The 21,385-nt window shown below is 43.4% G+C and overlaps 2 protein-coding genes across 6 annotated transcripts in view; one reads left to right on the plus strand and one right to left on the minus strand.

The window, feature by feature from the left end:
- The window catches only part of Nudt5 (nudix hydrolase 5), a 33,328-nt gene extending 23,727 nt beyond the window's left edge, over positions 1 to 9,601 (minus strand). For 2 of the 4 annotated variants that reach the window (XM_029566298.1, XM_008838810.2), the window contains exon 1: positions 9,256 to 9,426. The gene's annotated coding sequence lies outside the window, so the exon portion shown is untranslated. Of the gene's footprint in view, positions 1 to 7,602; positions 7,644 to 9,255; positions 9,427 to 9,463 lie in introns of those variants that run through there. The other 2 variants (XM_017799576.2, XM_008838811.3) reach the window with 2 other exon arrangements.
- A 50-nt stretch (positions 9,602 to 9,651) lies between these two features.
- Cdc123 (cell division cycle 123) overlaps positions 9,652 to 21,385 on the plus strand; it is a gene marked incomplete at its 3' end in the record, with an annotated part of 38,197 nt that continues 26,463 nt past the window's right edge. Inside the window, 1 exon segment of one of the 2 annotated variants that reach the window (XM_017799575.1) lies at positions 9,652 to 9,842. In XM_017799575.1, coding sequence (XP_017655064.1) covers positions 9,769 to 9,842 — 74 coding nt within the window. 2 annotated transcript variants of the gene reach the window in all.

Raw genomic sequence — 21,385 nt, forward strand, 5'->3', positions numbered from 1 at the left:
TTTTTTTGGTCTTTTTGAGACAGGGTCTCCCTGTAGTTCCAGCTGACCTGGACTCACTATGTAGACCAGGTTGGCCTGGAACTCACAGAGATCTGCCTACCTCTGCCTCCCAGCACGTGCTGCCCAACACCAACAGCCACTGCACATGCTGCTCAACACCAACAGCCACTATCTGAAACACTACAGCTTAGCATCCAGACTGTTCTATGAACTGCAGTGCTTCAACTGTCTTCACAAAATTCTCTGCCCTTACAGAAACATAACAGTCTAATTATGGAAAACAAAGAGTGCTAAGATTAAAGGCGTGCACCACCACGCCTGGCTTAGCGCTATTCTCAAACAAGCCAGTGGTGCAAGCTGGGGCTAGTCTGCAGAAACAGAAATGAGCGCCAGCGTCTGTGCATCACTGGCATAGAGTCTCCAACTCAATACTATTTCAACATTGAATTTTATCCACTTCTTTAGCTAGACTTTAAGGCCATTTACTATACATACTCTCTATATATACATGCTATTTAAAAACATACATACATGTGTTGAAGGTTCTACAATTTCATTTATGACTATCTTTGAGCTTCATTCACAAACTGTTTTAATTCACATAATCCACTTAAACTCATTCCAGTCTGAACACTGAAGTTCTATGATATGTCAGGTAATTTCCCAGGCACAAAAAACTCTGATGGGGGGTAAAAAAAATCACAAGATTGTCAGAATTCCTATAGAATAGCAGACAGAAGTCCAACTAGTTTAGTGACCTGACCACTATTTCCACTCGAGTACCTTACAGTTTAATAAGCCTATCTTTTTTAAAAAAATATATTTTATTATTTTTATTTCATGTGTATGAGTGTTATGCCTGCATATAGGTAAATGCACCTGTGTCATGCAATGCCCGTGGAGGACAGAAGAGGCTGTTGGATCCCCTGGAACTGGACTTATGGACAGTTGTTAGCTGCCATGTGGGTACTGGGATTTGAACCCAGGTCTTCTGCAAGAACAGTGTTCTTAACTGCTGAGCCATCTCTCCAGTCCCATAAGCCTATCTTTTTTTAAAAAAAACTTATTTTTATTTTACGCGTATGAGTGTTTTGCCTGCATGTAAGTGCACCATTGTATGTGCAATGCCCAGAAAGGCCAGAAGAGGGTGTTGTTGGGTTCCCTAGAACTAGAGTTACAGGCAGTTGTAAGCTGCTGTGTGGGTGCTGGGAATTGAACCTGGGTCCTCTAGAAGAACAACAAGTGCTCTTAACTGTTGAGCCATCTCTCCATCCCCTAAAGGGCAAACATCTGCTAGAGATAACACAACCCTAGGTTTTGAGACACAGTCTCTCTATGTAGCTCAGGTTAGCCTCAACCTCATGGCAATCCTCCTGCCTCAGTATCCCGAACATTGGGATTACAGGTGTGAGCACCCAGACCCAACTAATAACAGGATGTTTTAAAGGCCAAACAAATCACACCCCGGGAGGAAAGCACCACATGCTTTTTTAAAGTTTTACTATTTTTATTTTATGTGTATGTGTGTACTGCCTGCATGTAGGTAAGTGCACTGTGTCGTGCAATGCCCGTGGAGGTCTGAAGAGGGCGTCGGATCCCCTGGGACTGGAGTCATGGACAGTTGTTAGCTGCCATGTGGGGGCTGGGATTCGAACCTGGGTCTTCTGCAAGAACAACCAGTGTTCTTAACTGCTGAGCCATCTCTCCAGCCCCCATCACCACACACTTTTATAGGGTGGTTTAATATTGACATCTGACTACTGACCAAGAAAGCAGGTCAACATACCAATGAGAAGGAAGCATATGAATAAAGGTAGTGATACTAAGTAGGGTAAGTTGAGAAAATGAAACTTTGGGAAGCTGTTTGGTTCTCAAGCTTTCCCTCCACTCTGCTTAAAAGAAAGAAACCTTACATACAATGAATGATGCTAACACCTGCAAACACATTTCAAAGAACATATACATACATCCCTGCCCCTTCCCCTCAAATGTGCATGCAAAGTATTGATTGGTATATCACGAATTTCTGTTGTTATACCAGCCAGTTTTGGGTTTAGGCAGCAAGTCTGTTCAAGGGGAGGAAACTGATTGACTCTTTACAAACTTGGATATTTTGATATTGGTAACAACAGCTGAGTAAGAGGTAAGTGAGAGTTCAGATGCAAGGAGTTAGACTAGGTCTAAAGTCTGGTTGTAGAGCTTGTACTCTGACTCAATTGCTACCATTCCTGAATCCTTGCAATTTGTTCAGGATGCAGAGTGAAGCAAAGATCTTAAGAGATTACATGTTGCTTATGATCTCTTTGATAAAAACTGAGTGTCATTAGTATTGGCTTATATTCAACGCATCAAAGATGTAGGACTTTGCCTGGTAGGGTGGCACATGCATATAGTCCCAGCTACTTAGAGGCTGACGCAGGGAGAATGGCTTGAGCACTTAAGTTTGAGACCAGCCTGGGAAACATTGTTCCCTAACTCAAAGAAACAAAAAAAAAAAAAAAAAAAAAAAAAGGAAAAAAGAGGACGTAAAGATTGAATCATATGCAAAGCTTTTGACTAAAAAAGGTCAGGCAATTAGAACAGTTTTATAATGGAATAGAGAAATCAGCAAGGCATCGTGAAAGAAATTAAGCAGAAAACCTTCTTTGGGTGTGTGCTTGTGTGGCTGTATGCTCACGTGCACAGCTGTGTGGAGGCTGGCGGTCACACTGGGGTGTTGTCCCTCAGAAGCTGCCCACCTTGCCTTTTTTTTTTTTTTTTTTTTTTTTTTTGAGACGGGTTCTCCCTGTAGCCCCAGCTGGCCTGGAAATTGCTATGTAGATCAGACTGGTATTAATCTCACAGAGATCTCCCTGCCTCTGCCTCCTGAGTGTTGGAATTAAACAGGCATGCACCACCATACCTTGCCTTTTGAGACAAGGTTTTGTACTGGGAACTGGGGCTCGCCAGTTAGGCTAGGCTGGGTGGCGGCCCTCCTGTCTCTACTCCCCAGCGCTGAGATTGCAGTCCCACTGTCATGCCTGCTTTTTTTTTTGTCTTTTTGTCTTTTTGAGATAGGGTTTCCCTGTAGCCCCAGCTGACCTGGAACTCACTGTGTAGACCAGGCTGGCCTTGAACTCAGAGATCCACCTGCCTCTGCCTCCAGAGTGCTGGGACTACGGGCGTGCGCCACCACCCCCAGCTCATTCCTGGCTTTTTACATGGGTGCTGGGGATGGAACTCAGGTCCTCATGTTTGAAAGGCAAGCACATCCTGGCTGAGCTATTGCCCCAGTCTCTCAAAATTCAACTTTTTTTTTTTTTTTCAAATACTCTCCATACAGTAGAATTTTTGCTTTATTGAATGATCAACATGCCAACTGGATTTGCTGCTATTTCTTTGCACCTAATTTTTGGAGTTATCTTTAAAGTTGCCCATTTTAACTTATGTTTCAACTATTTTTTTTTTCAGAAATAATTTAGTATGATTGTGTTTTTAAAAGTAAGGCATCGATTTAGGTATGTCTAAGATGCTATCCTATTTTGGGAGAATAATTATATAGAAGAGCCATCCCATGGGGCTAGGGACGGAGCTCAGTTGGTAGAGTGCTTAATTAGCATTCTGAAAACCCTGGGTTTAATACCTAGTACTACATGAACTGGGTATAGCGGTGTAGTGGTACATGACTATAATTCCAGCACTAAGGAGGCAGAAATTCAAAATCATCCTCAGTTACACAGTGAGTCTGAGGCCACTCTGGGCTACAAAAAAAAGCCTGTCTAAAAAAAGAAAAGGTTGTGAGGTGAGGTAAAAGTGCTTACAACACAAGCCTAATTACCCAAGTTCAGATCCCTGGAACCCATGTAAGAGCAGGACACAATGGCCCATATCTATAAGCCCAGCATTCCTAAGGCTGAGGCAGAATCCCTTAGAAGCTCATGAGGCAACTAGCCTATAGTGTGCAGACCAATGACACAAGAAAGACCCTGCCTTAAACAAGGTGCAAGGCAAGGACTGACATGAGATTGTTCTTTGTCTTCCACACACATTATAGTGCTGCACATGCACACATATAAACACACACATACACATTAAAAAGGGGGGTGGGCAGGGTCAACCAAAACAATGGAAGTATGAAAAAACCATATGGAAACCTATTATCTTATAACCAAACTTTAAAAATAGGTGGGAGATACCCTGTAAAGCTGGAGAAAGCTCCTCCTTGCAATGGATTATAAACAAAAATCTCATTGCCAAGAGTGGGATACTTCTTCTGAGTTGTTGGTCAGGGAGGTCCTAGGGGCTACAGGTTCTTGTCATTGCCCTTGGATGCCCATCAAAACTAGATGATAAATTGCTATTGCTGAAGACACCAGACCTTGGTTGCATGTTATAAGCTAGCACTGAGCTGGAAGCCTCCTTCCTGGTGGCTAGATTTTATAATCCAGAATGTGCTATACAGGCTGCTAGGGGGGAAAAGGCATCAATGGTCTACCCGGCTGTGAACCCTATGAACTATGACACACAACTACCATGCAAGATGTGCCCACTTGTGCAATAGTGGCATGACTGTTATGGGAGTTACCATTCACCCACTGTTTGGATTTGAGGCCTACTCCACAGGAAGGGATCCTGGTACTATAAACCTCCTAAAAGCCATGGTGGGAGAGGACATTGGACCTAGTGGGGGACTTAATTCTGTTTAGTTAAATTGGCACAGTGTGAAACAACACCTTTTTTTTGGTCTTTTTGAGACAGTCTCCCTGTAGCCCCAGCCAGCCCGGGACTCATTATATAGACCTGGCTGGCTTTGAACTCAGAGATCTGCCTGCCTCTGCCTCTCTGTATGGAACAACATTCTAAAGATATATTTATATCCATGGACAACTACCACCCTCAGCCTTAACTAGGGAAGCCTCTCTTTCCAATGAACTAAGATGTCGCAGAGTCTTATGGCTACAAAATATGCTGAGTGACAGTTGAGTGCTCAGTTTAAATATTTTATTATTTTTATTTTATGTGTATGCGTGTAGTGCCTGCATGTAGTTAAGTGCACCCATATTGTACAATGCCCACACAGAACAGAGGAGATTGTCGGATTCCCTGGAACTGGAGTTACGGACAGTTGGTTAGCTGCCATGTGGGTGCTGGGATACGAACCTGGGTCTTCTGCAAGAACAGTGTTCTTAACTGCTGAGCCATCTCTCCAGCCCCAAGTGCTCAGTTTAAACAAGACATTTACAGCATCCCCTCTGAGCTGGATAGCTTTAGTTGTCAACTTGATACACATGGGTAGAGGAAGCCTCAACTGGTGAATTCTCTCCATTGGACTGGCCCATGGGGCATTTTCTTGATTATTGAGTGACATGGCCCAGTCCACTGTGGACGGTGCCACCCTGGGCAGCTGGGCCTATTTTGTATAAGAAAGCAGGTTGGAGAGCAGGGAATGCCTTTAATCCCAGCACTCAGGAGGCAGAGACAGGCAGATCTCTGTGAGTCCAAGGCCAGCCTGATCTACATAGTGACTTCCAGGCCAGCTGGGGCTACTGGGAGACCCTGTCTCAAGAAGACCAAAAAATAGAAAGCAGGTTGAGTAGGGGCCAGGTGAGCAAGCCAGTAAGCAGCATTCCTCCATGGCCTGTGCTTCAGCTCCTGCCTCCAGGTTCCTGTCCCAAGTTCCTGCCTTGGGCTCAATCTGTGATGAACTGTGACCTGGGAGATGTAAGCCAAATAAATCCTTTCTCTTCCCCAAGTTGGTATTGGTCAGTGTTTTGTCACAGCAACGAAAGCATACTACCACAGCCTCCAGGCTCGGAAGCACACTGTGGAAAAGGGGAAAGAAGCACTGGAAGGGCTGGAAACAGGGAGAAGGGCTACAACATGCCATCTTCTGAACAGTAGACAGCAACTGCAATCATGAGCTCTCACCAACTACTGATGACTGCACGAGGCCTGCACAAGAAAGGGCCCATCAACACCAGGAAAGGATGGCGGAGTGACTCGGGGACCTTCACTCTCAGTGCTGAACTATTTTCTTGTTTTGTTCTCCTAGCAGTTATGGGCACTACGTGTTTAAGGAGAAAACATTTATTGAAATTATACTACTTGGTGACTTATAAAAAAAATTAACCACATGGTTTATTATTATACCACTTAATTCTGGATGAGAAAAAGAAGACTGTCATGACCCTTGGTAAGGTTAATTGGTTATAGTTACATAGTAATGAGTCTTGCAAAGCACCTCTTGTAATAGTTCAGGCAAGAGGTGACACAGGTGTGCAGTGGGATGCTAGCAGTAACAAACAATGAGAATTTATTATTTGTCCTAAAACAGCTTTTATGGAAATGAATCTAAACTAGTTCCAGAAGGAGATCATTTGAAAGGAGACTAGGACATGAGGAGAAAGGGCTGTCATTTGGACACATCGAGGTTGTGATGTTGGAAAGATATCTACTTGGACAAAGGCAGCAAGTAGTTGGAATATTAATCTAGAAGTCATGCTATGGATTCAAAGAAGAAAATGTGCTTTTTCACTCTGGAATTATACAATAAATCCTGTTTTCCCCAACTACTTGAGTACTGACCATATTTATATAAACACATATATACACACACACATTATATATATATTCATACATACATATATAATACACAAAGGGGTGGGATGGCTTAGTGGGTGAAAGTGTTTGCTAAGCAAGCCTGGTGACCTAATGAACTCAGAACTCACAAAGGAAAGAGAACTGGCATTCCAGAATTGTCCTGTAATCTCCATATGCCTGTGGCACATGCACCCCACCCCACATCATGTGCACCCAGTAATAATAAATTTTAAAAAATTTAAAAATATGAGGAAACAGGCTAGCCGTGGTGGCGCATGCATTTAATCCCAGCACTTGGGAGGCAGAGACAGGCAGATCTCAGTGGGTTCAAGACCAGCCTGGTCTACATAGTTCCAGGACAGCCGGAGCTACAGGGAGACCGTGTCTCAAAAAGACCAAAAAAAATAATAATAATAAGGCTAGCTTGGGACTGGAAAGATGGCTAAAAGGTTAAGAGCACTGGCTGCTCTTGCACAGGACCTGGGTTTGATTCCCAGCACTCATATGACAGCTAACAACCATCAGTTAACTCCAGTTCCAGGGGATCCCATACCCTCTATGGCCTCGGCTGGCACTGCATGACACAAAAGCACTTACATACATAGAGACAAAACACTCTTACCCATAAGATAAAAACAAAACAATAAACTTAAAACTAATTTAGTTATACAGTTCAAAACATTTGAACTCGTTTGTAGTGTCAATTTACTGAATGCTGCTACAATTGTTAATAGTTAGAACCTACTGTAACACTACAAATTATTGAAAACACACAATATATTGAAAACACAAAGTATATAGCCTGAATAGAAGACATCTCTACCGTTTTCTTCCCTTTATTTAGGCTTACAGTTGATTCTCTACAAATAACCACAATTCTATCCTAAATCTTTCCAACTACGTCAGCCTTTGGCATGGTTGTTAAGAGTATTGCTCCACACAAATGGGCAATAGTCTTGGGATCCATTTTCTCCCATAAATTACTTTCCATTTTCAACCAAAAATACCTTAATCCATACGTACCCCAATCAGTGCTAACACTTCCTGTAGCTGCAATTTTGTTTCTAGGTCAAATAAAACAAGTATTAGAGACTTCTCACATACACTTGAAGTTTCTCAGCTCTCAGTCTGGAACCATCCTTCAGAGTAATGAAATGTATGGATGATTGCTTTTTTCCCCTCAAAACACAAAAGGCTGATTAATTCTGGATTGTACTAGTACTTACAAAGGAATCATCAAAACACAGTACATTATAACCCATTTATCTCACCTTTGATTTTTTTTGGGGGGGGGGTAATCTTTTTGACACAGCTGTCCTGCAACTTGCTCTGCCTCTATGCTGGGACTAGAGGTGTGAGCTATCACACAGGCTTATCTTGGCTTTCAAAATGGACCCTTTAAGCAATTACTCCCAGTTACTTCACCTGTAATTTTTTTGGGGGGGGTCTTTTTGAGGCAGGGACTCCCTGTAGCCCCAGCTGGCCTGGATTCGCTATGGAGACCAGACTGGCCTCGAACTCCCAGAGATCGCCTGTCTCTGCCTCCCGAATGCTGGGATTAAAGGCGTGCGCCACCACGCCCGGCACCTGTAATTCTTTTAAAGAACAAATTATATACCCAGGGTGTGTGTGTCTGTCTGTCTTCTAACTCAAAATACAGAGGATTCTAATGATTCTTTTGTTTTAAATTTATTTTTATGTGTATGAGTTTTGCCTGCATGTATTGCAGCCGTGCAATGCCCGCATGGCCAGAGGAGTCTCCCTGGAACTGGAGTTGCGGGAGGTCCTCATGTATCGCTAGGAACAGAACCCGGGTCCTCTGAAAGAGCAGCCAGTGCTTTTAAGGCTTTAACCATCTCTCCAACCCCTCTGATAGTTAATTCTAACAAATACCTTTCTAAAGAAGTGGACAGTGGCTGGGTTCCTAGTTCTTTTAAATTCAAAACCGCTTAGATGTGCCCAGAAAAATATGCAGGGTTGTTTTTTTTTGGGGGGGGGGCTACATGAAAATGTGGCCCTTTTAGATAAATACATGCTTAGAACAAAAGTAAGACATAATTATAGAAAGCCCCAGTAAGTTTTAAAAGAGTATCTCTGTCATTGGCGATTGTTCTTTCTTTTAAAACTGAACTTGGTGCTAACGGTGGAACGAGGACTAGGGAAGGAAATGATGTATGTCCTATACAACTCTTCCAGGCTCATTGACTTCACTATTACGGGGACACGGATAAAGACTTGTGCATTTCCACACTGGTATTTTTTTTTCGGGACTGGACTAAATAAACTTGAAGTTCAAAGGAGATAACTTTCCTGTTTTCTCTGCTTAACCTCGCCTCTTTCAGCTCCAGAATCAAATAACCTCCCCCCACCCCAGGATCATATATATGGGATTCCTTCCCTGTCTCTTAAAACTATCCTCCTGAAAGAGAGGGGCAAATCGCCTCCTTGTAGATGCCCCAAATTATGTGCTCAAACATTTACTGCGGTGTTCCTGCCTCCTCGGGTAGTCCAGCTCATCCAACCCCGGATATGGGTTCCGCTCTCGCGCCCAGGAGCGCAGTGGGAGCCACGCGCACTGCTGCCCGCCCTCTGCGCACCATCAGAAGCTCTCGCGCCCTTCTTCTGCCTCCCCTCGCCGAGGACACTTAGTCCCAGGATTGGCTGGCGCCCACTTACCTACGCTAAGTTGTGGGTTGAGGAAGGGACGGAGGACGAAAAAAAGGACCAGCTTGAAGCAGCAGAATCGCAGACACCGGTGCCACGGCTAGACACACCGGCGCCTCTCATGGTGCCCGGAGGATGTGCACGCATCCTCCTCAAGGCGCCCATAGGAACGCCCCCCCCCGCCCCCCCTCCCCCGGCTGTCTTAGCGTCAGATGATTACCTTCCGGGTCGAGGTGCTTCTGGGTGAACGCAGAGTCGTAAGCTTCCTAAAATTCCTCTCGCTGCACGTACGGAATTCCTCTTTCGAGACTCACATTCTTTTTGTGTTCTAGCGCGTCAGTGCCGGCTAGCTAAGAGTGCATCCGTTTTTACCTCCGCTTCCTCCTATGGCTCCGGCTTTTACGACCGGAAGAGTCCTTGAATCAAAATAGTTCGGTGGACCCTTCCGGAAGTGCAGCGCAGGGTTCCGGGAGCGTGCTGACCGCCGAGGGAGAGGCTGCGGGTGGACGCCCTGGCAGCTGGAGGATGAAGAAGGAGCATGTGCAGCACTGTCAGTTCTCCGTGTGGTATCCCGTCTTCCGAAGCCTTACTATCAAAAGGTAAGGTGCGGGGGCTCGCCCGGCGAGGGGCAAAAGCGAACTGCGGGCTTTGGGGAAATCCCAACCCCAGGCCTTATTTATAAAGACCACCTGGGAGCGTTGTCGGCTTGTGGTGAATTCCAGATGAGTGAAGATCAGAGTTTTCCCTGCGTCTTGTTACAAATCAGAGCGAGTCAGGGGAGGTAGAAGAGTGTAATAGCGAGAGAGGCACGGAGGATCGCCATACAGTGATGGTTGAATTAGGGACCTTTACTGATAGCCGGCAGTCAAAGGGAGCTAACGCCCAAAAGAACTCACGACCCTGAGGAGAAGCAGGGTTTATAAGTATTAAACCACAATTACATCATGCCAGGGGCAAAGCCAATGACCATAGTTTAATCAGATCACCATAGTTACGCCAGACCAGGGGCAGGTCAGTTAACAAAGAAGTTTTTAGCTAACAAAAGTTTCTGTTAGTTAAAAACAAGTTTCTCAGAATTGAAGAAATAATGGGCTCCATGGAAATGCACGTATAGTTGGCTGGAAGGATGTGCTGCTACCTTGCTACTTGTAAGTTTTCTGGTATTGTAGAACCAATGTACTCCCTGAAACTGCCCGTGTAAGACTTTCTACCTGGATGGCTGCAGTAGGAATGGCTGGGCAAAAACACAGGGTAAAGCGAAAATCAGGTAGAACAAAATGGTGTTAGGTTCATTCTCCCCCTGGTCTTATGGCAGAGTCACAGCATTGACTCAATATCCTCAGGTAAAGGGGGCTTATACTGGCTCTCAGGTACAGTAATTTGGCAGAGGCTATCTGTTGTTTGCTAAAGTTTAACAACCAGTTAATTAGGCAAGGCCCAATCATTGGACCCAGGAGGAGAAGGATGAGCGGTCTTGTTAGGCCTGGAAACCAGGTAGTCAGCCATGGGTTCCAATCAAACCATTGATGGAACCAGGAACTGTTGGCCTCTCTCTTCTTTAGGGATGCATGGCAGGGTGTAGAGTAGGGAACTGGGGGATGCCTCAGAACAATAGGATAGATCTGTTAGACTGGAGATACTTTTGAGACTGATCAGTACATTTTTTCAGAATAGGGTCCCTTGGTCTAGGCAGTAGGGGAGATGGCCTTTTGAACATAATCTTATATGGAGTGAAACCCACCTTATAGGGAATATATCTAGCCCAGAGGAGGACCAGGAACAGGAGGCTGGGCCAGTTTTCACTGGTTTCTGAGATTAAGTTAGCATTATGTGAACCATTTGATGGAGGCAACCCAAACCTAGGAATTATCGCATGTAGGAGGCTTTTTATAATCATGAGGGAAAGGTCACCATGCAATAGGAGAATGTGTCCATAAATACCAGAAAGTAGTTCAGTTGGTTTGGTGGTATCCAGGTGGGTCATCGGATGGAGCTGGTTCACAAGAAGGCATCCAAGGACTATAGGAAAAATGATTCTGAAATCTGGCAGGGTGCATCATCCCATGGAGCCCCTTTTTCTTTCTATTCTTTTTCTTTTTCTTGGGAGTGGGAGTGGCTCAGCAGGGAGTCTGGCGGCCTGCTGGGCTACTTAGCCTTCTGCCATGGAAGGGTCAGAACCCTCTTTCCCTGTAGATCATGGCATGGATATGGAAGGGTGGCAGAGGCACATCTACTGTCTGTAAAGATGTTCACCCATTTATCCTTTCCCCAGCATAGAGCCTGGGTGAGGGCCATCAGTTTAGCTTTTTGTGCAGAGCTCCCCTGGGTCAAGGCTTGGGTCCAGATGACATCCTGTTGGGTGGTCATAGTGTCTCCAGTCTTCTGGGTCCCCTCTGTCACAAACTGCTTTCATTCATGAACAAGTGGACATCTGCCTCAGGTAAGGGACTGTCTTGGAGGACTGGACGACTGGCCTGGGAGATATCCAGCAGATCCTCATAGTTGTGTACTGGTACCTCCAGATTATCATGCATCAGTGTTGCTAGTTTGAGGCTGAATAGCTGAGAAGGTGAGATGGAGTTGATCAAGGAGCAGACTCTTGTACTGAGTAGTGTGGCATTTGATATTTGACCTCTTTCACCAGTAGGGCAGTAGATGCTTATGGCATGTAGACAGGAGGGCCATCCTGAAGCTACTGGCTCTAGGCAACTTGGATAAGTACAGGCCTTTTGCCAGGAACCCAAAGTCTGAGTAAGCACGCCTTTTGCAGTGTCCTGGGCTTCATGAATGAAAAGGTGGCATTGTCACTTATTTGGTCACCAACCATCCCTCTTTGGTCATTCTTTCCTATTTTGGAATCTTGAGGGCTTGGAAGAACACTTGTAGGCTATTCAAAACAATTCTTTTCCATCTTGTTATTCAAACAAAGAATCTGTTTCTAAGTATCCATGGTATAATGGAATATATAATAACACAAAAGAAGATACTCCTTGAAGATGTCAAAGTCACACCAAAACAAAAGGAAGAGCTAATTGCAGCAGCAGTAATTAGTTCCTATTGATCACAAATTATCTTTTCTAGCTGATATTTCAGTCCTTATTAACTTAAATGATAAAAAGACTGTAGGACTGAAATGATACTGGGTTATTTCTTTTGTGTTGATGTGATAGATGGTATGTTTGTGAACTTGTACTGAAGATTCTTTTTTTAATATTTTATTTATTTTTTGTTTATTTACTTTTGTTTATGAGTGTATTGCCTGCATGTCTGTAAATGCACCTGCCCATGGAGGATCAGAAGAGAGCATCAGATTCCCCTGTAACTGGAACTATGGATGGTTGTTAGCTACCATGTGGGTGCTGGGAATTAAACCTGGGTCTTCTGCAAGAGCAGTCAATGCTCTTAACCACTGAGCCATCTCTCCAGCCCCTGAAGATTCTTTTTCATTTGTCTTTTTGAGACCGATTCAGGTTGTCCTTGAACTGATATCTTTCTTACCTTAGCCTTGGGCATGTACCACCATTCCCAGCCCTGTATTTAAACTCTTACATCTCTCCTTTGGTTTCTACGTTATCTTTTGTAGCCTCTGGCATAGTTTTTGTCTTAAGTGGTATAAGCAGTATAACAATGATTAAGACTTGGACTCTGAGCCAAGACATCTGCCTGGCTTTGAATTCTGGTTCCAACAGCATCTTCAGCAAATTGTTTAATCTCCCTAAACCTCATTTGGGAAATTCAGAAAACAATAGCATTGTCTTGGGCATTATTACATAAGATAAAATACTTAAAATGTTTGTCACTCTTTTTGGCATTCTTTTTTTAAAAATATTTTATTTTTATTTTATGTGTATGTGTGTATTGCCTACATGTAGGTAAGCACACCCTCCACTACCTGTGGAGGACAGAGAGGCTGTTGGATCCCCTGGAACTGGAGTTTCGGACAGTTGTTAGCTGCCATGTGGGTGCTGGGATTCGAACCTGGGTCTTCTGCAAAAACAACCAGTGTTCCTAACCACTGAGCCATCTTTCCAGTCCCTCTTTTTGGCATTCTTGTTACATTTTGGATTTAATAAAAGCCTCATTGAAGCAAAATAATTTTAATATGCTTAAAATGTGTGCCATTTACATGAAGCTGAGAATGGAAAAGAAAAAAACCAAGAGCTGGAATTTTTCTGGCTTTATAAGCCTGTCCACAACTAAGCTGTGTTGCCTAAAACTTTTTACCATCTATTTTTATTAATTGATTTGTTTATTGTGTGTGTATGCATGTGTGTGCACCAGTATGTGCCATGTTACACATATCACGTAACTTGCAGGAGTCCTTTCTCACCTTCCACTATGTGGGTCCTGGGGATCGAATTTAGGTTCTCTGGTGTGGTGTCAGGTGCCTTTACCAACTGAGCCATCTAACCAGTCTAACCTAAAAGTGTTTATTCTGTCTTTAATCCATTTCTTCAGCCTATTTAGTTCTGTGGTAATATCACTAGAACCTAACAGAGGTCAGGGCAGCCCCTACAACCCAAGCAAGTCAGGTGGAGTCAAACGAACATTGCCATCTTTAATGCTGAAAGTGCACATTATTGGCTTAGTGTTGTTATTTGGGGTTTATTACTTTTGATTCAGAGATGATTATGCAAGTTCATTCTTAAAAATCATTTTTATAGCTGGGCATGGTGGTGCCTGCCTTGAATCTCAGCACTTGGGAGGCAGAGGCAGGTTGGTCTTTGTGGGTTAAAGGTCAGCCTGGTCTATAGGTAGGGAGGTCCAGGCCAGCTAGGGCCACATAGTAAGACCTTGTCTCATTCTTTTTTTATTCTTTGAGAATTTCGTCTATGTATAGAATATATTTTGATCATATCTGTTCACTCCAGACTAGCCCTACAATATCTCCCTCTCAACTTTCTGTCCTGTTCTTTTGTATTTTAATAACCACTTGGTCCATTTAGTGCTGCCTCTATGTGCATGGGTGTAGGGCTATCACTGGAGCACGGACAGTCTACCAGTATCCACATCACCTGAGAAAATTGACTTTTCCTTCTGCAGCAGCCACCAGCTGCCACTTGTTCCCCAGTTAGGAGTGGTCTTGTGAGCCCCTCCCCCATCCAGGCTGAAATTTTGTCTGGCTTGATCTTGTACCAGTCTTGTACAGCTGTGAGTTCATGAGTACAGTGCCATTTCATGTTTAGAAAGCAGCATTTCGTAGCCCTCCACTTCATCCTCCCATTCTTACATTTTTTACTCCCTCTCCCTCCGTGTTCCCTGAGCCTTGGGATAGGCATAGATATTCCCTCTAGAGTTGAGCACTCAACAGTCACTCATTCTTAGCACTTTGACTAGTTCTGACTCTGAATTAACCACTGCCCACTGTAAAAAGAAGCTTCTTGGACCAAGGACAAGAGTAGCAGTCATCTATGGGTATAAACATAAATATTTAGAACCACTTAGTAAAACAATAGTAGGTTCTTCCCTAGGGCCTATGACCTCCAAGCTATGGGCTTCCTCCTGTGGAGGTCTCAAATACAGTTAGAAAGTAGATGATTATCTCCGTAACCGTGATGCCACCATTGCAGCAGTGTGTACGTCTTGCCTTGTAGTCCAGTACTGGGTCAGACCATTGGAGTCTTTTCTCCCTCCAGCAGCCTACATAGCACCTTTTGGCTCTGTACAAGCTAGGAACCAGGAGAAATTTCCCTGGTCAAGTCCCTGTGTCCTTCCATCAGAGTGTGTTGTGTCTTGAACAATAAGGTCTTACTGTCTATTTATGCAACCAAGAGCAAAGGCAAGAACTTTTTTTATTTGGGGAGGCCTCTGGGGTCTTCCTGACCAGTAAGTTATAGCGTGGTATCCCATGCCTAGTACTGAGATTTTCATGTAATAACCTGTATCTTTTGGGATCAGCATTGTTCACCCCTGCAGGGGTATACTCCCCCCCCCCTTTTTTTTAAATGAACAAAGTATGGGTTTCCATAAGATGATTTCATACATTCTTAGTTTTGGTTAACTCATTCCCTGTCCCTATCCCTGCTTAACTCTTTAACCCACTCTCAGTATTCTTCCCGTCTTCTTTTATATCATCTGTGCACTGCCGTCCCCTCCCCCATTAGGTCTCTTCTCTCCCTCACATAGGTCCTTTCTGGCTAGAGTCCATTTTCTGACAAATTCTAGAACTTAAGAATAATTAGCTAGGTGGGCTTTGACCCTGATAGTTTTCTGTTGTAAATATATTTTTTCCTAAAATATAAAGAGTATATTACATAATCTTTTTTTGGGGGGGGGGTCTCCCTGTAGCCCCAGCTATCCTGGAACTCACTATGTAGACCAGGCTGGCCTTGAACTCACAAATAGTGCTGGGATTAAAGGCGTGTGCCACCACGCCCGCTCATAATCTTTTAAAGGCCTCTTTTACCTGTGCAATTTCATTTAGAAGGCTTTGCCTATAATTCTTGGAAAAAGAATTATATTCACTTGATAGGGTTGATACGTTGCCTTTTAGTTCTCTTGCTCTCAGACAGGCCTCGTTGGATTGCCATCCACACAGTGGCTTTCTCTGCCCCCTAAGCTCTGTGAAGTGTGGCTTAACACAGATCTTGCATGCGTATTTCCTTTCTTCTGTTTTTAGTAGCTCTTGCCACCACATCTGTACCTGGTACAGCACCCATGCAATGCTGGTGTTTTGTTCTCCTTCTTCTTTTGTATCTTTGCCCCTCAACAGGCTTTGAGTTCCTGGTGGAATCATTTTGGAATCATTGCCTATATAATGCAGATTAAAAACGACGTCATCACTGGATGATGCATGAGAACTGCAGAATCCATCATTCACTTAATATATATGAGTTGTTGACCTAACAGATAGGATACATATGCAAAAACTTCTGAATGAAATCAGACAGTGGATCAGACAACAACCAGATGTTTGGAATCCATCAGGGGGTGGTGAACCCTGAAGGAAGAGTGCAGGTTTTAGTCAGATTTAGAAGTTAGTGTATGTAATTCAAGAGTGTGGACTCTGGAATCATCAGTTTGGAGACTCAGAGGTATTGTTTGCATACAAGAGGACTCTGGTCTCACTGCGGTGAGGAAAATTACCCTAGATTCTGAAAACTTACATCTCATCTTGTCAGCATTTTTCAGACTTGGGGTTCAAAGACAGCAAATTTCAAAGTGTCTTAGTTGGATCATCTCTAGTTCTCTTAGGATGATATCGCTGAAGAGGCCAGAAGAGGGTGTTGGATCCCTTGGAACTGGAATTATGGGCAGCTGTTAACTGCCATGTGGGTGCTAAGAAACCTTAGTCTTCTGCAAGAGTGGCCAGTGCTCTTAACCACTGAGCCATTGCTCCAGCCCCCTTAGTGAATATCTTTGGCTCCAAGAATGACCAGTTAATAAGTATAAATGAGGGGACTAGAGAGATGGCTGGACAGTTAAGAGCACTGGCTGTTCTTGCAGAAGACTGAGGTTTGAATCCCAGCACCCACATGGTGGCTAACAACTGTCCATAACTCTAGTTCCAGGGGATCTGATGCCCTCTTCTGTGCTTAGCAGGCACTGCATGACAGGGGTGCACTAGCACACATGTGGGCATTACACTCATACACATAAAAATAAAAATAAATAAAATTTAAAAAATAAGTATAAACAAGGAAATAAGTCTTAAGACTTTTATTTTTCCTGTTAAATTTGGTATCTTTGAGACTTTATCATTTGGGGAATAATTAGCATATACATACCAGATTACTCATGCGGTTTTAACTTAAATTGTGTAATTGATTGAAAATTATGATGAGTTGTATATATGAGAAATCATCCTTTTCTCAAATAATATTGGAGGGTCTGGAAAGATGCCTTAGCAGTTAAGAGGGCTTGCTGCTTTTATAGCGAGCAAGTTCAGTTCTTACTTGTGCGGTGGCTTGGCGGCATGGGTCACCATGCCTGGGTAAAAGTAAATCTTTAAAATATAGTACTGGAGGCTGGGTGTGGTGGCTCACGCCTTTAATCCCAGCACCCAGGAGGCCAAGGCAGGCAGATCTCTGTGAGTTCAAGGCCAGCCTGATCTAAGTAGTGAGTTCCAGGACAGCTAGGGCTGCAGGGAGTTCCTGTCTCAAAAAGACAAAAAACAAAACAAAAAAATTAATACTGGAATGTTTTTGAGACTCTTAAAACACTTCACTTTTGTTATCCTTATAAGAATTAAATTTTGGGAAAGCTTATTTGCAATCAGACAACTGGCACATTTAAAAGAAAATTGAATAGATTTTTTTTTTTTTATAAGTGGGGTTACATTTTGAAAGTTACAAAGACTCACTTGAAATTGGTCAAATTTGTAAATAGAAAAAGATTTGTTAGTGATTTTTTTAAAAGCCTGCCAGGTGTGGTAGTACACATCTTTAATTCCAGCACTTGGGAAGCAGAGGTAGGCAAAATTCTGTGAGTTCAAGGCCAACCCAGTCTACATAGCGAGTTCTAGGCCTTTGAATGTGAAATAATAACTGAAAAGTTTTGGATTTGGAATTCAAGGAAGACCGTGAGTGGTCTGTCCTATTAGGTAGAAATTATTAAAAGTTATTAATGCATAGAAAGACAGCAGCATGGTGGGGGTTCTGAGGACAGTTAAGGCCCACTGGGCAGAGTGGGAGTCCCTCATAGGTTTCAGAGGAAGGGGGAGGTTTCCTGGCACATGGTCAATGAGTAGCCCATAGTATGAGCTTCCAGTCAGGCTTTGTCTGACATGAGGGTGATTACTTTATCTCTAGAAACCAAGTTTTGGGAATTGTTACAGTTCAGTCAAAATGGAGGAGCTTTACAAAATGGTGGCACCCTGGCTAACAAGAACTTTGATAAACATTAAAAATTAAAACCAGAGTAGCCATAAATCATCTTTTATGTGTGCAAAAATCGTTTTGGGTTTTTTTGACTTTTTTTTTTTTTTTTTTTTTTTTGGCCTTTTTGAGACAGGGTCACCCTCCACGCCCGGCCTTTCTTGACTTTTTGAGATAGGGTTTCCCTGTAGCCGTAGCTGGCCTAGAACTGCTATGTAGACCAGGCTGGCCTTGAACTCACAGAGATCTGCCTGCCTCTGCCTCCCAAGTGCTGGGATTAAAGGCATGTGCTACCAGGCCCAGCAGCAGAAATCATTTGTAATGTGCCAAAACCCTTGTTCATAAATAAGTAAGGCATATTATAAGTCAGTAAATGTTCTGTTGGCTCTCTAAAAGCAACTGTATTTTCACTCATTAGAAAATGTACATCTCAAAATTACAATACAAGGCTGGGTGTCATGTCACGCAGCTTTAATCCCAGCACTTTGGAGGCTGAGGCAGGTGGATGTCTGTGAGCTCAAGGCCAGCCTGGTTCACATAATGAGTTCTAGGCCAGTCAGAGCCAGTAAACAAACAAACAATCAAACAAACAAACAAAATTACAATACAACAGTAAGTAGTAGAAATTTTAGGTGTCAATTTCTAAAATTACTTATTTTAATTTTATGTATATGAGTGTTTTGCCTACTCATATGTAAGGTGCACTCTTGTTGTGCAGTGCTTGTGAAGGCCAGAAGAGGGTGCTGGATCCTTTGAAACTGGAAGGTTCTTAGCCCCAAATGTGGGTGCTGGGTACTGAAACCGGGTCCTCTGCAAGAAAGTCCAGTGTTCTTAACTGATTAGCCATTGTCTCTCCAGCCCCCAGGTATCTATTTTTGATCATTTCATTTTTTTTTTAAAGTCGTAAGGATGGATTTTAATTAGTAACACATTGTTGGAATAAGAATCCAGCAAGAGGAGAGATGGCTCAGTGGTTCAGACCACTGGTTGTTCTTGCAGAAGACCCAGGTTTGAATCCCAGCACCCACATGGCAGCTAACAACCGTCCATAACTCCAGTCCCAGTGGATCTGTCAGCCTCTTCTGACCTCTATGGCACGACATGGGTGCACTTACCTACATAGAGGCAATACACACATACACATAAAATAAAAATAATAAATAAAATAACTCTCTAAAAAAAAAATCCAGCAAGAACTGAATTTAGGGCTGGGCATGGTGGCAGACACCTATAATCTCAGCAGAGGCAGGTAGATCTCTGTGGGTTTCAGGTCAGCTTCATCTAAATAGTGAGTTTCAGGCCAGGACTACATAGTGAAATCCTGTCTGGGAAAAAAAAAAAAAAAAAGGCTGTTGCTCTTGTAGAAGACCTGGGTTCAGTCCCCAGCACCTACACGGAGGCTAACAACCATCTGTAACTCCAGTTCTTGAAGATCCAATGTTCTGGCCTCTGCAGGCACTGTACAACATGGGTACATACATGTATGCATGAAGGCAAAACACACACACAAAAATAAATAAAAAACAGAAGAAGAAAGGAAGAGGGAAAAAATGAGTAAACTCAGCTCAGATTAGTACAGAGGTACTTTATTTTACTTTTTTATTTTTGGTCTTTTTGAGACAGGGCCTCCCTGTAGCCCCAGCTGTCCTGGAACACTCTGTGTAGACCAGGCTGGCCTTGAACTCACAGAAATCCACCTGCCTCTGCTTCCCAAGTTCTGGGATTAAAGGTGTGTGCCACCAAGCCTGGCTACAGAGGTACTTTAAAAAGAGAGGGGAGGAGTAGGTGTGAAGTAAGGGTTCCCTGTGCCTGTTAGCTGATAATTAATGACATCAGGATTTTAACCTCCCACAGAGACTAGGAGACAGAGTCCCTACCCTTCTGTATGATCACATTGGAAAGCAGGAGATTTCAAGTCCTTGAGATTCTCTTGAGTTGTAGATTTAAATATCATACACATCTCAAAGGGACAAATGGAGCCTATTTAAGCCTTTTGGTAAAATGTCTAAGAAAGGGGAGATGGCCAGGGCCTATAGTTAGGTCGGTTAAAACAAAGTGAATTATTTTGACAGCCTAGATCTTTCTGAGCAGTCATTTTAAGGAAGACTAAGGACATGCTAAAGATGTAGCCTTGGACTGTTAGAAACTGGTAGTTTTTAAGGATGTGTATTTTTTTAGAGATAGGGTCTCTCTAGGTAGCCCAGGCTGGCCTTAATACTCTTGATCCTCCTGCTTCAGCTTCTGGAGTGCAAAAATTACAGGCTTGTGCCACCATATCGGACTATAAGACTTTTAATGCAGGGAGGAAGGGCACAAAATTAATTGTATTGAGAATGTGGATGTTTGTTTGTTTGTTGAGACAGGGTCTCACTTTTGTTGCCCTGGCTGGCCTGGAACTCACAAAGATCCATCTGCCTCTTCTTTCTGAGGGCTGGGATCAAAGGTGTGCCTGGCTCAAATGTGTCTTTTTTTTTTCAGAGGGGGGGGAGGGTTGGGACAGGGCCTCCCTGTAGCCCCAGCTGGCTTGGAACTCACTATGTATGTAGAACAGGCTGGTCTTGAATTTAGAGAGATCTGCCTGCCTCTGCCTTCTTAGTGCTGGGATTAAAGGCGTGCACCACCATGTCCAGCAAACGTGTTATTTTTTTAAAAATTATTTGTATTTTTTAATTATTTATTTAATAACCATATAATTAGAAGAAGCATTTCATTACAACAGCATTTGGCGCAATCCAAGACTCCGTCCAGCAGAATCCAGGAAGAACGACACAGACACCAAGGCAGGGTTCAAGCTTCTTCCTCTTTATTATGCACTTCAGCTCTTTATATAGCGTTCTCAACAGCCCTCCCTCCAGCCAGGACCAATCAGGGCGCTCACACACACGCAGCAGGCAGGCAGAGTGGCAGCCCATTGGGCCACGCAGCAGGGTCATGATGGATGACGTCTCTAATCAGGCAGGCAGCACATGATTGAGCTCATCACGCTTTAGTGAGTTGAAGTAAACAAGCGGGGGCGACAGGAGACTTGGCAACCAGCCAAGGCGCCTCAGGCAGGAAGCTTGGAGTCACGAGGCTTGGCAGCCAGCCAAGGCGCCATTTTTTGCTGACTCGGCAGTGCTCGGTTCCCACGAGCATTCACATATTCAATAACAGTTTCCAGAGCTAAGGTGCATCTCTTTCAAAATTGGCTGTAAATTTTTAGGTTTACAGTTGAATTAATACAGTTATACAATACTGTACTCAGTATAAAATTAAATGAGGTTTTAAAACTTTAAAAAAGATCTCCACTTCATTATTAAAATACACAGTTTCATACAGAAAAATTT

This window comes from Nannospalax galili, unplaced genomic scaffold (genome assembly GCF_000622305.1).
Source record: "Nannospalax galili isolate Female #2095 unplaced genomic scaffold, S.galili_v1.0 scaffold2159, whole genome shotgun sequence".
Taxonomy (NCBI): Eukaryota; Metazoa; Chordata; class Mammalia; order Rodentia; family Spalacidae; genus Nannospalax; species Nannospalax galili.